The following is a 14,575-nucleotide window of genomic DNA, read 5'->3' as shown; positions in this document are numbered from 1 at the left end:
TCAGAACAGACATTTATTGCAGGGAAGGTTCTGGATTGGACTGTCTGCCTTGAGCCATTTGGAAACTGAACTGGCTGGAGCCGATTGCAAGGTTTAGGTTGTGGGAGAATGACTCAGGTTCCTTTTCCAATTAACCAGTTGTTGGAAACTTGAAATATTGGACCAAATTATATTACCTAAGTTAAAATAAGCACCCCTGAGAATAGATCACGATATATATTAAGGTACATGTATTATGCAAGGGTTGACATTCCTATTTCTATATCTTATGGACCAGCCTTGGAATCTTCACTGAGAATAAATTTGTTGTTAGTATGTTTTTTGGTATTTGTTTTCATTGGTTGATATATATATATACACTATTAGCGCATTCCCAAAGCCATTACCCTCTAAGATTGGAACTGCCAGAAACATCCTTGACAAACTCATCAATAGAAACACTGAACACTTAAAAACAGTAGGTATTTTGTATGGAATAACTGTGGAGTTTGACCTAAAGCTGAGGATATACTTTAAAAATAAAACCAAAAAAACTCATTTACTCACACATGGTCTTATTTGATCCATATAGGACCCCTATAAAGCACACAGGGCATGTATTATGGTATAGTAGTCCCCACTTATCAATGGGAGATACGTTCCAAGACCCCCAGTGGATGCCTGAAACTGGGGATAGTACCAAATCCTATATATACTATGTTTTTCCCTATACGTAAAAACCTATGATAAAGTTTAGTTTATAAATTAGGCACAGTAAGAGATTAACAACAATAATAATAACATAGAACAACTACAACAATATACTGTAATAAAAGTTATGTGAATGTGGTCTGTCTCTCAAAAATTTCTTCTTGTACTCTATCACCCTTCTTGTGATGACGTGAGATAATAAAACACCTACATGATGAGATGAAGTGAGATGAATGACATAGCATTAGGCTACTATTGACGTTCTGAGGATTTGTCAGAAGAAGGATCATCTGCTTTGGGTGATCCTGGATCATCCAGCCATGACAATGTCTATGGTTAGATGTCAGGAACAGATTATGTTGGTGGTTGGGGGTCCCAGGCAGGATGGAGGCAGAGGGCGTGAGATTTCATCATGCTAATCACAACAGTATGTAATTTAAAACTTATGAATTGTTTATCTCCAGAATTTTCCATTTAATATTTTCAGACAGAGGTTGACCACGCATAACTGAAACCTCAGAAAATGAAACCAAGGGTAAGGGTGGACTACTGTATTTCCAGTCTTAGCAATAAATGACTTGCCCAAAGACAAACAATTAGCAAGTGACAGAACCAAGATTTGCTTTCAATGTTTTTATATTCCAGTTCCTGAGCCCTCTTTGGGGATACACAAATTAGAGATAAGCACAAAGAAAATTACAAGAGACAATTAGAATCACAACCAATTAATCTAATCTATAGAATTTAAACTGTTACTTAAGACATAACCTACAACACTGAAACATATTTATTGCATTGTGCTACAAATTCACGTTTCATTGTTACTCTCTCAGCACTGGGCTGGTAAAAAAAGATTTTTGTACTTGATTCATTGGTAAATATTTATTGACCACTGTTCTGTGTGGGAATGTTGAATTGGACTTTTTTCTTTCTTTCTTTTTATTAAAATTAACTTGTAGAGTTGAGTGAGTGTCCAGTCATTCCAGCAAATTACATTGAATTTTGTTGCCTACTTTTCCATTTTCCTGGGTAAAGGAGGGAAACCCTGAACACTTGGTATGGCAATTCTCAGTCTGTTCTTCAAACCTCTGCTACAAAGTTCCATTCTCTCATTTATAAAGTAGGTATCACTTATTGACCATCTATTATATGCTAGGTGTTCTACATTACCGGTAATCTTCACATCTCTGTGGTTTGGTGGGTATAGTTATCCCCATTTTTATGAATGCAGTTAGTCCAGGCATACCTCGGAGAGATTGCAGGTTTGGTTCCAGACTACCACAGTAAAGTGAATATTGTAATAAAGTGAGTCACATGAATTTTTTGGTTTCCTAGAGCCTATAACATTTCTGTTTACACTATACTGTGATCAACTAAGTTTGAAATAGCATTATGTCTAAAAAAAACAATGTACATACCTTAATTAAAAAATACTTTTTTGCTAAAAAATGATAACCATCATCTGTGCCTTCAGTGAGTCGTAATCATTTGCCTGGTGGAGGGTCTTGCCTGGATGTTGATGGCTGCTGACTGATTAGGGTGGTGGATGCTGAAGGCTGGGGTAGCTGTGACAATTTCTTAAAATAAGACAGCGATGGAGCTTGCCGCATCAGTTGACCCCTCCTTTCACTTGAACACTTAGAGGCCATTCTAGGGTTATTAATTGGCCTAATTTCAATGTCACTGTGTCTCAGGAAATAAGGAGGCCCACGGAGAGGGAGAGAGATGGGGTAACTGCTGGTCAGTAGAGCAGTCAGAACACATTTATCAATTAAGCTTGCCGTCTTATATGGTGTGGTTCATGGTGCTCCAAAACAATTACCGTAGTAACATCAAAGACAACTGATTGCAGATCACCATAACAAATATAATAACAATGAAAAAAGTTTGAAATACTGTGACACAGAGACCCAAAATGAGCAAATGATATTGGAAAAAAATGGTGTAGATATACTTGTTTGACTCAAGGTTGTCACAAACCTTCAATTTGAAAAAACGCCATGTCTGTGAAGCTTAATAAAGCAAGGTATGCCTGTATAGCATAGCAGTGAAACAAGATGAAATAGTCGGCTTGGATCAACAGCAGGGCCAAACTAAACAGCAGGGCCTCAACCAAAACTACCAGGGTTTGAATTTGGCTCCATACTTACTAGGACCAGTTATTTCATTTCTCTGTTCTCCCTTATGCTCATCTCTAAAATGGGATAAAATTATTTGAACTCATAGAATTATGGTGAGTGTTAAATGAATTAACATCTGTAAATGGCTTATAATGCCTGGGCTTCTATTGATATTCAGTGAATGTTAGCTACTGTTGCTAATTTGGTGTGCCCCGGGGCTGAATCTGAGGGCCTCTTTTCTTCTTTATATGTATATATCTGTTACTCCTTAGGTGACCTCGTTTAATCCTTTGGTTTTAAATATAAAACTATACTGATGACTCCAAAATTTATACTTCCTGCCAGAATGGTACTTTTCAAGTGTAAGTCAGCTCATGTAACTTCTCTATTCAGAACCCTCCAGTGACTTCCTATCTCTCCCAGTGAAAAAGCCAAAGCCCCTAACCAGGGCCTATGAGGCCCTATATGATCTGTCCTACTTTTCCACATGCTTTCTTTTCTGCAGCCATACGGGTGTGCTTGTCGAAGACTCTCAAACACTCTTGCTCCTCAGGCTCTTTGCACTTGCTCTTCTGCCAGGTATGTTCTTCCCCAGATATTCAAATGACACATTCCTTTACTTCTTTCAGGTCCCTGCTCAGATCCCATCCTATCAGAGAGGCCATCCCTGACCACCTTGAATAAAGGAGAATTTCCCTTTCCTTTTCTTCTCATCCAGCTTTATTTTTCATTATGGTATCTGTTACCATTATGTTTATTTTATTTTATTTTTTAATGGTCTGTTTTGCCCTCTAGAATGTGAGCTGTATTAAAGCAGGGACTTTGTTTTGTTCACAGCCTCTAAATCAAGTATCTGGCACGTGGCAGACACTCAGTAAATATTTATTGCCCAGCTAATCAGTGTCAGAGTTTCCTACCCAAGTCAGGCTCCCCTCAACATCTCCTGCTCTTCTGCCCCACTAATCTGCATCCCCTGTGAGGGAAGATACATCAAATTACAAATATACATCAATCCTTAGGACTTATCTTTAAGCTGGAAATTTTATGCATATTAGGATCAATTTGCTGTTCAGCATAATTTAACAAATATTTACTGTACACCAACTACATGCTCTTAAATAAGAAACAATGACCAACCCACTAAAATAGGTAGAAATTTATCCAAGAATCTTGAAGCCCAGAAAAGGTAAATATTTGTACTTGTGGATCTCTAAGTTCAGAATTATTATGTGTACCTAAATCTAATACAATGCATATGTCAATTATATCTCAATTTTTTGAAAGGCTATTTTAAAAAAACTCAAATTATTAGGTTTATTTATTGTCTCAGAATAGAACATTGGTCATCCCTGGAACTTCCTTTCTCCATCTTTCTCACTCTCAGCCCACTCATTTACTTAAACCAAATTTCTAGACATTTTCCTAGATTTCTCTTTCCCTCATCCTTCACATCCAATCCATTTGCAAAGACTGTAAACTTTATCTACAAAACTTATCCTGAGACCATTTGCTTCTCATCAGCTTCAGCTCTATAAAACCTAGTCCAAGGACAACTGCACCTGCTTAGACTACCAGGAGGATTTCCTAAATGCTTTCCTTGCCTTCCCATTTTCCACCTAGCAGCCAGAGTGATCTTATAAAAATGTAAATTACTTATCACTTCTCTGCCTAAAAGCTTCAGTGGTTTCCTTTCGTTATTCCTCTCTAAGTTATTCCTCTTAGAAAAACATCCAAACCCTACCCTAGCCTACAAGCCCTACTTGATTTGGTCCTAATCACCAGTCCAATCTTCTGTCTTAGCATTTTTCCCATTATTCATGCAGTCTGGTCACACTGGCCTTCTTTCATTTCTAGGAGCACAATGAGCCCTTCCCTGTCCCAGAATACTTGTACTAGCAACTCCTCGTCATTTGGGTCTCAGTTTAAATTTCACCACCCCAGAGAGGCCTTCCCTAACTTCTTCATTTCAAGTGGTCCCCTCTTCTCCATTCACCCTTTGTTCTGTCAGAGAGTGCACTGCATTCACTTATTGTGCATTGCACAGTTGCCATCTAATATTTCCTTCTATGTTTGTTTATTGTCTATGTCCTTCCAGTAGAATGTAAACTTGATGAAGACAGGGACTTTGCCTAATCAGCAGTGTTTATAACAGAGCCTAACACATAGTAGGCACTCAAGGAACACTTGTTGAATGGGTAGATCTTTGTCTCAATTTTGATAGCTTATGTAAGATCACAATAATTTTCTAGCACAGCTTTAGTAACTCTGTCACATCCATGTTCTCATTGCTTCAACCCACAAAAGGAGCAGTATGCCAGGGGAGGGATTCAGCTTCCCCCTAGTTCTTGGCAACCACTAGGTCAACCTCTGGACTCAGTTCAGTAGTTCAAAACCATGAGATAAGGGGGGAAAGACGGGCAGAAATGAATACTCCTGAAGTGACCAATTGTCATTCCCCACTTAAAATTTTGAGGAGAGAAAGAAAACAGTTCTTAAAATCGAACACTTTTGGAGTTGGAAATGTTCGAGAAAGTAGGTGTGGACAGAAAAATGTTAGATTGGGAGAGGAAAACTAATTCAGAAGGAGGTAAGGGAAAGAGCTCACACCATGCTGATGGTTGCCTGTCAGTGTTCAGGGTTCTGGGCTTGGGTACCACATCTCGACTTATAGATAAACACTAAGGAAGAGAGCGTGATGGGGTGGGGTGGGGTGTGGGTGAGAGAAAGGGAGGAGAGGGAGACCAGGGCGAGAGGCGTGAAAGAAGCTAGAAGGAAAAGAGGACGGAGCTTAGCAATACAAAAGCAGCCTCGGATCTTGCCGGAGCTGCAAGCGTTAAGGGGAGGCGGGGAGTGACGCGGTTTGCGTCTGGAGCGGCTCCTTGGAGTCCCCAGCATCCACCGCCGGAGCCTCGCCTTCCTTTCTCCCTCTGCAGACGTATCGAGACACAAAAAGAGAGGCGACCCCTGGACCAGCGCGAGGGACCCACCCGCACCATGACCGAGACCACCAAGACCCACGTTATCTTGCTCGCCTGCGGCAGCTTCAATCCCATCACCAAAGGGCACATTCAGATGTTCGGTGAGTCCTCCCGCCCACCCCCGGAGACTGCTTCCGCCTCTTTCCTTTCCCCGGCACCTGTGTTTTCCAGGGCGTCTGACGGTAAGGCGAGTACCCATCTGGAGAGGTGTGCTGGCCGATCCAGCTGGTGGGAGGTCAGCCCCTCTATTCTGGGCTCCCGGGAGGGGACGCAGACTGTGCTTCCGAGGCGTCACTCGCTCGGGCCAGACCCTACTCGCTGGGGGCCAAGGGGTGGGGGAGGGGAGGGGCCGGAGGGGAGTGTTGGTTCGGGTTGGTGGGAGGTCGAGGTTTGAGAACTGGGGTGCGGTGGTGCGGTGGTTTGGCTACTTGGCCGGTGAGGATCGGGATGGGGGCAGAGGTTGGGGCGCGGAGAAGGGAGAAGGGGGTTAGAGATAACGTGCTGTTTGTTTAGGTTGGGCCGAAAGCTCGAAGTAGTTAATGATGTATACGCTTCAGAGACACAAACACACACAACACACCAGGAACAGGGCTGGGCTTCAAGGAGATTCGTTTATGGTTTCGCTGCTGGTTCGGGGCGGCCCGGGGCAAAGGTTGGAGGGTTATGGACAGTGGATTGCCCGCGCGAGGTGGATGGCTTGGTGAATGTGGAGGTGGGGAGCAGGGGGCGGGGGCCTGGGCTTGGCTGCCGGGACCCGCCGCCTAGGAAGGGGAGGGGGCGGGGCGGTTGCTGCGGGCTGCCCTTTGCGAGCCGGTGTTGAAGGATCGGGCCCAAGTTGGCTGAGGCTCTGCCCAGGTTGGCGATGGCTCCCACGAGGTTTGAGGCGTGCGAGTGTATGTACGACTGTGTGTGTGTGTGTGTGTGTGTGTGTGTGTGTGTGTGTGTGTTTGGGGGCTGGGCGGGGCGAGGGCGCATCATCGCGCGTGTTTTTCAAGGAGGCTTTGTGGCGAAGAGAGAGACGGAGTGAGCGGGGGCTCCTGGCTGCTGGCTGGGATTCAGACGTGGCAAGGGAAAGGGGATCGTCGCCTGCCGGAGGTCTCGGGCCACCGGTGGGTAAACGGCGGGGCTTCGCTGCTGCTCCAGGAGGACCCAAAGGCGCGGGGGCTTGCGCGTTCAGACCCTGAGGGAGGGACGCGGAGGTCACTTCAGAAGCAGGAATTGAGAAGTTATAAGTCGGGATGCTTTTCTTCTGGCAATGAGAGAAACGAGAAGAGGAAAGCGAGTGGACTAGGGATGGATGAGTGAAGGGTGGGAGGCCTTGAGCCGGCCGGCCAGCGAGGCGCTATCCAGAGACAGCGGTGCTGAAACGCAGGGCGAGCCGGAGCCGGCTGCGGGCACACGTGTTTACCCGGAGCCTGAGGATTGCGTGGGCCCTCCTAGGGCTGTTTAATGAAAGCCACATCATATCGGTAAAGACTGGGCGAGGTGGCTTAGAATAAAAATATTCCTCTCTTAAACCTAAAAGGTGAGTTGAACTGGGCACCCTTATTAAAAACCTCATGGAAGGAATATACTTTGAGCAGAGTGCAGATCAGATAGGCACATTTATAGGATCCAAGGAGGGTGACTGAGGTAGCCACCCCTTCCTCACCATACTTTCGCTTTTAAAAGCATTGTATCAGGAGCTGGTGCCAACTTACCTATTAAATAAAGACTTTTGTTCAAGCATCAAAGTAGACTAGAGCATCTCATCAGCCTTCTAAGGGAGTATCAGTGCCCTGAAAACACTCTCCTTTCACTTTCTTTTGATTCTGGTGTCTTCACCGCTGTCCTTCTTTTCTTCTCTGTCTGTATTTCCTCTAGCCATTTTATGTGGCTGTACTTTATTCCTCTCAGTTGCCCAGACAGGGAGGGACTTTCCTCTGGAACTCCTTGGCTCTAGTAATCTTTAGAGGGCCAGCAGGTACTCCTCCTTTCTTCCTGGGACTAAGGATGTACTTAATTCCACCTGTTTTGGATTGCAAGAGGGGTAGATTTAGATGGAGAACCAGGGATTTTGTCTTGCAGCTAAAGAGAGTTTAGTAATAGTGATAAAGGCTTTTGTTAAGTTGATGCTGACCTGCCAGTTCTCCATGAGTTTAGAGGAGTGAGTATATGGAAATAGGTATGGATTACAGCAGGGAGGTTTAGACATAGAATAGGTGAAAGGAGACTTTGACAGTAGTGACTTTTGCTTGTTATTGGAACTGAAGAAGAGGAGAGAATATCAACTTTTGAGTGTCCATGAGTTATGTGTAACCCAGAGAGCAACATGGAAAGAGGATACGGTATGCTCACTGTGGCTTTAAGGAGTTTATAACCTAATGAAGGATTTAGCACATATACATTGAAAAGGAAACAGGAACAAGAACACAAAATACATATTAAACAATTTTTTTTTGGTAGAATCTCTTATGGGAATCTTTGAGCTAGTAATAAGTTTTGTAATTTATTTTTGTAGAGCAGCTTCTGATTTACAAAGCATTTTCATCGTGTACGTCACTTATTCCTAATAAGAAGCTTACGAGAAAGGCATCATTATCTCCATTTTACAAATGAGAAACTGATGTTCAGAGGCTAAGTGGCTTTCTTAAGTGGCTTAAGTGACATGGAGCGTGGGTGGCAGAATTGAGACTGGAACCCCGCATTTCTGATTCCTCTTGAATAGGCCTTTGCACTGTACCAAAAGCAGAAAGAACTGCTCACTAATCTTCTGACTGAATGATTCCATGAACTCTATTTCCTTCAAACATATACTAACAGAGATTAGAATTAAGTTGCCATCAACTAAATGAGATTCCTAAATATGCATTTCCTTAAGGGCTCTTTCCCATCTCTAAAGAAACCAGGCATCCATGAACTATTTTCTCCTTTCAAATGGCTTTAACATTTTTTTCCCCAACAATACAGAAATAATTAATGCAATAAAATTATCAAACTTTTAAAAGATGCCTGCAATTTGTAATAGAAAAAAAGTATAAAGATGCAAACAGGACTTTGAAATTAGACACCTTTAACAGAGCGTCTATATTTTGAAATACAATTGCTTACCAAAGAAAAAAGAGACTATAAACAAAACAAAACAAAAAAGTGTCATTCAGAACTAAAAACTCAGTCGTCATCTCTGTAAAGTAGTACTTGTACAGTTCTCATTATTTGTAAAATATTTTAGAATGAGCTTGTCTTTTTATTCTGAAAGGGGAGTTGATATTATTTCTACTTGTGGCTATGGGAACATATAAGAAAAAATTAATATTAAAAATTATTTATTTATTTATTTATTTACTTGTTTATTTATTTTTGGCTGTGTCGGGTCTTAGTTGCGACCCGTGGGCTCTTTCTTTTGGCGTGTGGGCTTCTCTCTAGTTGTGACGCGCGGGCTCCAGAGCCCATGGGCTCTGTAGGTTGTGGCCCGGCCACGGGCTTAGCTGCCCCGCGGCATGTGGGATCTTAGTTCCCGACCAGGGATCAAACCCGCATCCCCTGCATTGGAAGGTGGATTCTTTACCACTGGACCACCAGGGAAGTCCCGAAAAAATTAATATTTGTGATAGAGGTATTTGACACATATATACTTAACTGTGACTAAAATGTTTTCAGGACTTCTCTGGTGGCGCAGTGGTTAAGAATCTGCCTGCCAATGCTGGGGACATGGGTTTGATCCCTGGTCCGGGAAGATCCCACATGCCAAGGAGCAACTAAGCCCCTGCACCACAACTACTGGGCCTGCACTCTAGGGCCCATGTGCTGCAACTCTTGAGTCCATGTGCTGCAACTACTGAAACCCACACGCCTAGAGCCCGTGCTCTGCAACAAGAGAAGCCACCACAATGAGAAGCCCACGCACAGCAACAAAGACCCAACGCAGCCAAAAAATAAATAAAATTTTAAAATAAAATAAAAAATAAAATGTTTTCAGGGATGAGTAAAAGTTTTTGGCAAAGCAGACCCATAAACCAGCCGTGTTTTATTTCATGTTTGCCTTATTACATACAAAGATAACTTGAGGCTAGAAGGTTTTTTATTTTTACATGTAAGTTCGTAGCTATTAAGCATGTAGAGATTATATTTCAGTACAACTTTCTTTGCATTTGTATTGCCAATATTTATCAATAAATATACCACTGGTAGATCTGATAGTAAGTTTAAACAGGAAAGTAAGAAAGGTCTGATCAGATTAACTTCTCCATAAAAAATAAAGGAATTGAGGGACTTGATCACGGCAGAAATGTGTCCTGTTTTTTGATGATTCCAAAGTAACTGGATTTTCCAGTTTTTCTACTTCAAAATATTTTTGGTTTGAACAATTGGGTTTTTTTGAAAAACTATTTGGTTTTTTGAAAAGAGACATAATCTAATTCTGTTTCTCTTAAAATGTACTGAAGATGGCTTTCTACTTGTGAAATTGGAATTGCAGCTCCTATTGCTACAACTAGAAATCATAAGAAAAATGAATTTGAGTTTCTACCAATATGTAGAGAACAGTCTAAAACTGAGAAACTGTTTAGTATGCTTGAAATGCATATTTTAAAAAGCTCATTAAGCAGTGTGGTACTTATACTTCTGCACCAGTATCTCATTTGATTCTACCCTGTAACCTAAACTGGGTGATATTATCATCACCCTTTTACAAACAACAAAGCAGAGGTACAAGTAAAAGTCATTTGGTACAGTCATAAGCAAAAGTCAGAATAGAACTAGTTTCCTGATATCCAGGCTGTCTCTCATCAAAGATTTTTTTTTTTACTCCTTTAATTGCAACAGCATTTATGAAAGAAAGAGCCACTGAACTTAGCTATCAACAAAGGGTAGTGAGAACTTTATAAATTGTTTTCCTTTGCGACACAGGCCACCAACAAAATATATTCAATGAAGATACCTGTTCCCAGTATCTTATGCTTATAACAAGGAAAAGCTATTTCTTTTCTTAGTACTCATATATTTTCCATTTAACTGTGCCGCTAGAACATTTCTTCCACCACTCCCCCCACCCCTCCTCCTCCACTCTTCTGTTACCACAACTAGCTCCTACTCATCTCTCAGATTTTAGCTTCAACAGTACTTCCTCAGGGAACCTCCAATGACTCCTCAATTAAGTATGGTTACCCTTACTGACATTTGACATTTGATCCCACAGCACCTTATACTTTCCATGCCATAACTCTAATCTCATTCTGTGTTTCATGACTATTTGCCATGCTAGACAATAAGATTTATTAAGACAGAAACCACGCCTGGTTTAATCATTGATCTACTTCCTAGTACCTAGCATGGAGTAAACTCTCCATAATAGTATAACATAATAATAATTGCAAATAAAGAGTCATAATAGTTGCTGAATAAATTAAAAATAAATGAATGTCATTCCAGGTGGAGGAATCAACCATGCATAAAGGGCTGGGGTGATGAGACAGAGAGCCATGACATATTAGAACAAAAGAAAGTTCAGGATGACTCAAGGAGGAGGGGATTGCGAAATAAGACTGGGAAGTTAGATGGAAATCTGATCAATTATGAAGGCTTGTTAAGTCATATTAAAGAATTTAGATTTTATCCCAATGGCAGTGACAAAATATTGCATTTTTTTAAGTAAAGAATGTCATAATCATATCGTTAAGATTATGAGTTAATTGAATTTTGAACGTAAACAGGTGAAGGGCAAGGATGGAGATGTAGTGAACAGATGGGCACCTATTTCAGCAATACAGAGTTCAAGTCAGAGAAGACTGTCACCTTGCTCAGGTTGGTGGCATTTGGGATGGAGAGTGAGTGCATTTGAAAATATTTAGGAGGTAAAAGAGATCCTTATTTGGTGATTTGATGGGTGGGTGATGGCAAAGTAGTCCAGGGTAACTGGCAGGTTTCCATCCAAAGTGGATGAATAGAGAACATTGGAAGAGAAGCAGGTTTGGGTTTGGTGGGGAAAGTGAAGCTTCATACTTCTTACTCTGAGATCTTGGAAATAATGTATTCTAACCAAGTGCTAATGCAAAAGAAGGAAATACCTAAATTCAAAGTCTCTTTGTAACCTGGGACGTCTGAAACTTCTAATGAAAGCTCCTAGTAGGTTTTATTTGGATTACTCAAAATTCTTCATGCAAGAAATATATTGAAATTCATTACCATTATGGAAATAAAAAGATAAAGAATTTGCCAGCTTTTTTATAAACTATGAGATGGGAGAAAATCAAGGTCCTAAAGTTGACTCTTTTATAATGTTGAGGATGTGAGATTGGAAACAGTTGATGCAGTTCAAAAGACCATTCCAGAACTTGCCCATCACTATGATGATGGCTGTAATAATATATTTAAGTGGCCGCTTGGGAATTCTAATTCACTGATAAGTTGAATGTCCTCTAATGGAAACTTATGGATCACTCATGGTGGTTTCACTGGCGAGAGCTGTGTCTGCTCATGATGTGAGAATAATGGCTGAAAAAGAAAATTTAGATATTTTTGTCCACATGAACAGGTAGTTTGATTTACTTTCTCCTGCTGAATTGATTGACAGAGCCCCACGTGGACACAATTATGCTAATTATGATAGGCAACTCTCCCATCTAGAATGCATCCCAAACCAAGGAACAGGATATAACCAAGAAGGTTGATGTACTATGAATTTTGAAATGAAGAAATATTAATTTTCAGATTCTCTTCTCTTTTTGTTTTCCTTGATCTTATTCTACATATCCAACCCTTTATGCTTAGAACTATCAGAATTAAGAGGTTCATATGACTTTTAAGAAATAGTTCAGATTACTGCTCAGTAGGAACCTCCTTTAAAATGTTATAAGTCTCAAGAGAAACACTTCTACACAAATTTCCAGTTTTAGACCAAGTCAAATGAACAGCCTAAAATGCAGAGGCAAACTAAACTAAAAACATAACCGGCAAACCCTCAGGTCTGGATCTCTCTCTGTTTCAGGGAGATCCTCAGACAAGAGAGGAAAATGCAAAACTAGACGGATAATCTATGTTTTCTGTTATTTTTCTATTAATAGGTAATAACTGTGAAAGTAGTCTATGCATGACTGGGAAAGAGAATGAAAACCCTGTTTTGAAAGTGTTTCTTTAAAAAGATTCAAATCTAAATTTTACAATATCATTGTCCTCTCAGCCACCAATACAGTGTTGTGTATGTAGTGGGTGCTTAATCAATATTTAATGATACTATGAAATACACACTTTCTAGTAGAGTTCTCGTTCATTTTTAAAGAGTTTTCAAATCATCCTGAATTGCTCAAGAAAGATCCTAAGGGCACAAAGGAATGCATTAAATATTTTTTAAACACCAGTTTAAAAAAAAAAACACTCAACACACAAAATTTTGGTTAAACAAAGGCATTTAAAATAATTCTTAAGGATCTGATCTAACAAACTAAGAACTGGGATATAGGAATGCATTTTATAGAGAATTACACAACTTTATTTATGGATGTGTTCCATATCTCAATATATGTAAATGCAGCATCAGTTTAAAAAGAATAAAGTTTTCCATCGCCAGAGGTTTTCCAATCATAAGCATTCAAATGCATGGAACACATTTGTTTTTTTTTTTTAAATACAGTTTGGCAGATAGCCTCAGAAGTATTTTAGCCTAAAAAAGATGTTTGGTGGCTTACATGGTGTGACTAAGGCCATCCTCCCGGCTTTGGCTCCCTCCTCCTTCTGTACAATATCTCTATGATCTATGAACTCTGCAGCAAAGGCAAATATTATAAACATTACCAGCATCATCACCTTCCCCATGATCATTTTAATAATGGAGTTCACCTTATTTGAACTTCTTTAAAATCTACTACCATTAAACCGTCTTCCACTAAATCTATGGCATAATTCTCTTTAGTTCTGAACAAGTGAGCCAACAAGGAAAATTCTTGGAATTTGGGGGATAAGGGAGTACGAGGAGGAGGTAGAAAATGAGCAAGGCTCAGAGGCTAACCCCAGGAAGCGGTAACAGCTAAATAGCACTCTTTCTCTGCTCTCTCTCCTGCATCATGTTGCCTCCGCGTGGGTCACTATGCTGCTACATATTGACCTCACTTAATACTTTCCAGACAGTAGGCGGGTGAGTGAAGTATAGCCCCTAGATAAGGCTAAATGCTTATAGTTTTTCTCTTGTTCCAGTTGCTTAGGTCGAAAACCTTGGACTAATGCTTGATCCTTCTCTCTTTGCACATCCCATCTATGACAGCAAATGTTTTTGGATCTATCTTCAAAATAAAACTCAGACCAATCACTTTTTCCCATCTACAGCCCTGATGTAAGCCACTGTTACATTTCATTTACATCATTGCAATAGCCTCTTAACTGATCTCTCTGCTTCTACCCTTGGCCCAATACTAAATTCTCAACAACATAGCTGAGTGATCCTTTTAAAATGTAAGTCAGATGTACGTCAGATCATGTTGCTCCTCTGCTCAAAATCCTCCAATGGTTCCCTATTTCATTCAGGGTCAAAGTCATTTTAATGACCTACAAGGCCTCCATGATCTGCCACCTTTCCCCCTCCTCCCCCTACCTCATCGCACCTCTTTCCAACCTCATTCTTAGCCAACTTCACTGACCTCCTTGTCTTGGCCTTAGAGTCTGCACTGAATGTTCTCGCTGCCTGGAATGCCCTTCCCCCATATATCTCCATGTCTAATTGACTCTCTAAGTCTTTGTCCAAACGCAACCTTCTCACTGTCTACTTGGCAGGTCCTACTCCCCTGATCACATAGTTTAAAATCACAGCTCACACACTGC

General features: G+C 40.9%; 1 protein-coding gene across 2 annotated transcripts in view; it reads left to right on the top strand.

Annotated features, from left to right (window-relative positions):
- The window catches only part of NMNAT2 (nicotinamide nucleotide adenylyltransferase 2), a 205,031-nt gene that overhangs the window by 39,434 nt on the left and 151,022 nt on the right, over window positions 1-14,575 (top strand). For both annotated transcript variants that reach the window (XM_068541385.1, XM_068541384.1), the window contains exon 4: window positions 5,744-5,889. In XM_068541385.1, coding sequence (XP_068397486.1) covers window positions 5,805-5,889 — 85 coding nt within the window. In that variant the 5' untranslated portion in view covers window positions 5,744-5,804. The remainder of the gene's footprint in view (window positions 1-5,743; window positions 5,890-14,575) is intronic.

This window comes from Eschrichtius robustus, chromosome 3 (assembly GCF_028021215.1).
Source record: "Eschrichtius robustus isolate mEscRob2 chromosome 3, mEscRob2.pri, whole genome shotgun sequence".
NCBI lineage: Eukaryota > Metazoa > Chordata > Mammalia > Artiodactyla > Eschrichtiidae > Eschrichtius > Eschrichtius robustus.
The sequence above is the reverse complement of the archived record's forward strand: the minus strand, read 5'-3'. Positions and strand labels throughout refer to the sequence as shown.